The 6529-nt window shown below is 36.1% G+C and overlaps 1 protein-coding gene across 3 annotated transcripts in view; it reads right to left on the reverse strand.

Moving 5' to 3' along the window:
- Positions 1-2465: 2465 nt before the first annotated feature.
- Positions 2466-6529, reverse strand: part of LOC107747800 (kelch-like protein 22) — a 13575-nt gene continuing 9511 nt past the window's right edge. For all 3 annotated transcript variants that reach the window (XM_016562404.1, XM_016562403.1, XM_016562402.1), the window contains exons 6-7: positions 5097-5330; positions 2466-3387 (exon numbers count right to left, since the gene is read on the reverse strand). In XM_016562404.1, coding sequence (XP_016417890.1) covers positions 3046-3387; positions 5097-5330 — 576 coding nt within the window. In that variant the 3' untranslated portion in view covers positions 2466-3045. The remainder of the gene's footprint in view (positions 3388-5096; positions 5331-6529) is intronic.

Consider the following 6529-nt stretch of genomic DNA (forward strand, 5'->3'; position numbering starts at 1 on the left):
TTGTTATGACTATAAAACATTTCATCGTTTTTGTCATAAGAACCATTCGCTTTATAATATAATTTCACTGTGTATCACATGCAACATGCATATTGTTACCAATTATTAAAGTACTTCTAGTTTAACTGTATCTAACACATTTAATTGTCAGGTAATCAAGCTGTAATAATGCTAGCTAATAAGAAGATTGAGGCAAAAAGCTGAAAAAGGAGCTGTTGCACGATGTCATATAAACTAGACTGTTATGTGCTGGAAAAACATGAGATTATTGTCAGAGAAGGGGAAATGAAACAAGGTGCTGAAAGGGTTTTTATGACTGGGTGAAGTGAACGCAAGTACACAAACGTCTGCGGTGTAAAAACCCTTTTAACACCATTTAACTCTGAAGTGAGGCTGTAAAAGCTCCTCAATCATGTGTTAATGCTGTAGAGGCAGTTAAAACACCATCAGCATCTGCATCTGTCTCTAAATCAATCGTCACATTTTCCAAATACCAGTTACAAAAAGTATTCCCTGCTTATATAAAATTATTTCCCTCTCCTCTTCTCAGTTTCTATTCTGACTCGTTGTATTAACCCGGCCTTGTTCGAAACCTTTAAAGCCACCCAAACAACTACAGTACAATCCGCTGATCTTTATTGTATATGTGATAATTCATGAATTTGACATTGCAAACTGGTAATGCAGTTAAAATGTGTAATGAATTTCCAAAATATTAGAAGAAATACAATTAGTCTTAGTAATTACAGTCAGAGTGAATGTATATTTATACCATTTCATGTCAAATATAATGGAAATTTGATACAAAAATCAAATATTCCACAAAACATGTATTAAAAATAAGAAAATCAGTGATTTTCAGATTTCATGTGATCCTTGTTATGACATTCAAAAGGGTCAAACAAATCAGAGATGTTTAGAAGAGGCGATACGTCTGATATATTGAATAAAAGAAAAAGCAAACGGTAAAAAGGAGTGCATAATATTTTGAACAGAATTGCTTTTTACATCGCAAAAGACTCTTGAATAACAGTTCACGTTAAACTAGCTCATCTAACGCTTGCAATTTTTTTGATGATTTCTCTTTGGAGTGACTTGACAGCCAACAAAATAGTAAATCAGCATTCATTAAAGCAGCAGTTGGCAACCTGTCTTGAGATGAAGTGCAATTTTTTATTTATAATAGCAATCACTGTGACTCGTTCCCCATTTCTATAAACACTAACACTAGCTTTCGAAAGTTGACATGTTGTCTCTTCTGCTCACCAAAGCTGCATTTATTTGATCAAAAACACAGTATTAATGTGAAATATTATTAAAATGTAAAAGAACTGTTTTCTATTTTAATATATTTAAAAATGCAATTGAATCTTGTGACGGCAAAGCTGAATTTTCAGCATCATTACGCCAGTGTCACATGATCCTTCAGAAATCAGTCGAATATGCTGATTTGCTGCTCAGTTACGAACAGATGCACTAAGACCCCTCTGTCAAGCTCATGAAATCTGCAGATGACACTACCATCATCGGCCTCATACACAGTGGAGACGAGTCTGCTTACAGACAGGAAGTTAAAGGGTTAGTTCACCCTAAAATGAAAATTCTTTCATTAGTTACTCACTCTCGTGTCGTTCAAAACCTGTAAGACCTTCATTCATCTTCGGAACATAAATTAAGATATTTTTGATGAATTCTGAGAGCTCTCTGACCCTCCCATAGACAGGATCCTTACACGATCAAGGCTCAGAAACAAGGAGATCGTTAATTAGTCCATGTGACATCAGGGGTTCAACCATAATTTTACGAAGCTACGAGAATATTTTTGTGCGCAAAGAAAACAAAAATAACGATTTCATTCAACAATTTGTCTCCTCCGCGTCACCCTATAGTGCCATTTTGGAGAGTTTTTTGCCGTTTTTGTCAGGACTGCTGAAAGGATTATCGGTGCCCCTCTGCCCAACCTCCAAGATCTTTACATCTCCAGAGTGAGGAAAAGGGCTAAGAAAATCACTTTGGACCCCACACATCCAGCCCACTTTCTCTTCCAACTGTTGCCTTCTGGTCGACACTACAGAGAACAGCCAGGCACAAGAACAGTTTCTTCCCACCGGCTATATTCAGCCTGAACAATTCAAACTTTCATAACTATACATTGTCCATCATAAGTGACACATTAATTTATTATATAAGTAAAAATATATTTCTCGTATAGGCCAATTTATTCGTTATATACATATATAGCCTAGCTTTATGATGTTTTTCTCCGCTGGCAGAAGCGCTGCAGGTGCGTGATGTGATATGATATGACCATGTGAATCCTCATGTTCTGTTGTTTGCTGCTTTTTGCACATGTAAAATTAATCCCCGGAAAACAAATGTTAGTATTTTTAATGGGTCACAGACACTTATCCGGTCTAATTTAATTCAATTCTAATTTAAAATAATCTTGTCGGTTAACGGTTAATAATCGGTTAACGAGCGTCGGTTGTCGGTTAGGAAAAATAACCAAAATGAACATCCCTAAATAGTAGTACATGTGTGTAAGGTTGCCAACCCCTGCACTAGAGCATCCTTTTTACCACTTTCCTCACCCTTTCCTTTACTCTTTTGAAAATTGTTATTGCACTTAATTCAAATCTATTAATAAAAAGGCATTGGACTTACCAAAACACATCTGTAAAATAAAGGCACCATCATTATAAACAAAATCAAACCATATTTGTAAAGTGCATGTACAGTGTAAGCATCTCCAACAGTTTCTCATAGTTCTGAATGAAGTTTTGGACATAAAACAATATAAAATGGCACAACAACCTAAAAGAGTTGGCAAAATTAACCCACAAGCATAAAGGAGTGTGATTTGGAAATGATCTAAACCAGAACACTTCCAACTTACCTTCAGTTACTTACAGACAGGCACGACAAGGACGCTCCCAAAACTCAATCTGGTAAAGAATTATGGAATTTCATACAAGTGCTCAATTTAATAAAGTACAATTCCCTCACTTTTGCAATTATATGCCCCACCTGAGCAGCGCTAACACCTCAGTCCTCGCTTGAGTTGTCCGAGTCATCCCAGTCCACCTCTTCCCATGATGCTTTAGCCCTTTGCTCCCAGCTGCGCGCCTGAGCCATGGCTGCTCGTGGCAAAAGCAGGACACATGCTGAAAGCCCAGATACGCGGTCCTCGAGGGCTGTCCCGCTCTCCCATCGGTCCTCCACCGCGTTATAAATGTGAACATACTTCATTCGACTGCCCTTATCATGCGACCTTCCGCCCAGGATGTAGATCCACCCATCCAGGACAGCCATACCTGGCTCTCCGTGTCCAGCAGGCAGCGGGCTCACCACAGACCACACATCTGCTATTGGGTTATAGCACGCCACCTATAGAGACAGACAGACCTTTAGCTCAGTCGCTGGCTCTGGATCAAAACATAGTGAGCTGCTTTGTTTTCTACGCTCTACATAGACAGCTGTCTTTAAAGGCAGCATGCTGTCAACAATGAAACCTCATAACAACACTCTTAATAGGGCCACACAGAGAATGATCCAACCTCACATGAAACATATGATTCCAATACCATAATAAGTGTAAAAATTTACTTATCAGTACTTTTTAGTGTTGAAATGTCAATGAAAAATCCACAAAAAAGGAAAAATATTTTAGAATTTAGAAAGGTTCTCAGAATTCTTAGAAATGTAGTGTATATTTTCAAGAAAAGGTCAAATTTAATTATTATTATTATTTTTAAGTATTACACTACTGTTAATAAATTTGAGGTCAGTAAGATTTAAAAAAAAGATATTAATACTTTTATTCAGCAAGGACACATTACATTGGTCAGTTGCGACAGTAAAGACATTTACAAAATGTTACAAATATTTCAATTTCAATTCCATTTTAAAACATATTCAAATAGAAAACAGTTATTTTTAAATTGTAATAATATTTCACAAGTTTACAGTTTTTATTGCATTTTTGATCAAATAAATGCAGTCTTGCTCAGCATAAGAGATTTTTTTTTCAAAAATTTGTACCAACCCCAAACCTATGAACAGTAGCATATATATACACTGGTAATATATTAAATAATATATCAAATAATTGAACAAATAAAGGTCAATGAAGATAAGAGTGTGCCAGGTTAAAAAGAAAATGAAAATCTATTTTATAACATTTGCCAAATTTTTTTAGAAATTTACTGTTTTTTTATTCATGGTTTCACATGGTTTTGAAAAATCAAGAAAAGTTTCAATCGAAAGAATTTAATGTTGTATTATGTAACATCAAGTAAAAGTAATAACGTATTTTGCATACTTATTGAATACATGCGAGTAGGGATGTAACGGTATGAAAATTTCTCATCACAATTCTAGTGACCTAAATTATCACGGTTATCGGTATTATCACGGTATTGTTAAAATGTGCTGGAAATTTTCAAAAAGTACTGAAACATAAATCATTTCACCAAGTTTTGTATTTAAAATCAACAAACAATAAATAAAATTACTTTTAGCCGAGCTACAACTATTTGAAAATCTGGAATCTGAGGGTGCAAAAAAATCGAAATATTGAGAAAATCGCCTTTAAAACTGTCCAAATTCAGTCCTTAGCAATGCATATTACTAATCACAAATTACGTTTTTATATAGTTACGGTAGGAAATTTACAAAATCTCTTTACAGAACATGATCTTTACTTAATATCCTAATGATTTTTGGCATAAAAGAAAAATCTATCATTTTGACCCATACAATGTATTTTTGGCTAATGCAACAAATATACTCGTTCTAATTAAGACTGGTTTTGTGCTCCAGTGTCACAAATATCATGAATTACTAATGAAACGTCAAACAGCATGACTGAACTAACAGTGTCTTGTCACAAATGGTCAAATTATCAGTTATTTTGAAAGACTTGTGGACCTTGACACATGTTGGCTTTTGGAACAGCCTTCACTTCAGAAGCGAAGCCGATGATGCTGTCTAGGCTGGCAGCCCACTAGCCTTGCTTTCACTTTATTAATGAATTACTTATGAATTGACACAATTTTTACACTATGCTATAACTGGAGTCGCAGCGGTGCATGTACCTTGAGGACGTCTCGCCGGTAACCGCAACCATCGTTGCTGCCTCCAATGACATAAGCGCGGCCGTTAAGTGCTGCCATGCCGTGCCAGGCGCGCTCCACCGGGCCCTCGGCACACATGCTCCAGTGATTGCCGCTGGGATCGTAACAGTAGCTCTCCTTCAGATAAGCCATTCCCCGCCGGCCACATGCTATGTAGATCTTCCCATCAATCACTGCTCCGGCGTGGGCATATACCTGCAGACACAGGCATGTCAGAGTGTAAACATATGCGGTGCACATTAAATTCAAAGTTCATAAACTCGTGTCACATTCTTGTAGTAGTTACAGCCCTTATGTAAATACAGTTACCAATAATTGATATTTTTTCTGCTCAACAAAGCTTCATTTATTTGATCAAAAATACAGTAAAAACAGTAACACTGTGAAATATTATTACAACTTAAAATAACTGCTTTCTGTTTAAATGTAAATGTATTTCATTCCTGTGATGCAAAGCTGAATTTTCAGCATCATTACTCCAGTCTTCAGTGTCACATGATCCTTCAGAAACTGATAAACTGCCATTCAAAAGTTTGGGGTAAGTATAATAAAAAAAAAGAAAAAAGGATGCATTAAATTGATCAATAGTTAGAGTAAAGACATTGATAATCTTACAAAAGATTTCAAATAAATGCTGTTCTTTTGAACTTTTTATTCATTAAAAGAATCCTAAAAAAATTGTATCACGGATTTCACAAAAAACATTAAGCAGCTGTTTTCAACATTGATAATAAGAACCATAGGCGGAGCGTGTGGCCACGGGGACTTGGGCCAAAAATGCCACTAAATTGGACAAAAATGCCCCTGCACAAACAAATTAAATCTATTACGTCTGTTGCTAACAAAGTGAATATGAATAGACAGTGTCGATTGCGGCATTAAATTAAGATCTGCTCATGTTGCACCGTATTTCATTTTAGGCGTGTTTGCAGTGTTGCGCCAATTAGTGTTTAACCAATCACACAAATATCTGTTGAGCTTAGGAATGCAATGGCCAATCAGAAGCGTTCAGATGAGTCATTCAAACTCAGTTTTGTTGAGTGCGCGCGTTCGCTGACTGAATTCTCTCATCTTCTTTCATCATTCTCGCAAATTCTCTCATTATAAACAACAAAGCGCAGATGTACGTACAATGTAAGTAAGAGATTCATTTAACAGTGTATACAGCTTCAGTGATTATAACGATAGTTTTTTTATTTGAGAGTGCTTAAAGGGGTCATATGATGCGATTTAAATTTTTCCTTGAAGTGTTACAAGCTCTTGGTGCATAAAGAAGATCTGTAAAGTTGCAAAGACTAAAGTCTCAAATCCAAAGAGATATTCTTTATAAAAGAGAGTCAACCACGCCTACCTAAAACGGCTCATTCTAACACGCCCCCACATGTCTACGTCAC

Source organism: Sinocyclocheilus rhinocerous, unplaced genomic scaffold, assembly GCF_001515625.1.
Source record: "Sinocyclocheilus rhinocerous isolate Xijiao unplaced genomic scaffold, SAMN03320098_v1.1 scaffold2214, whole genome shotgun sequence".
Classification (NCBI taxonomy): Eukaryota; Metazoa; Chordata; class Actinopteri; order Cypriniformes; family Cyprinidae; genus Sinocyclocheilus; species Sinocyclocheilus rhinocerous.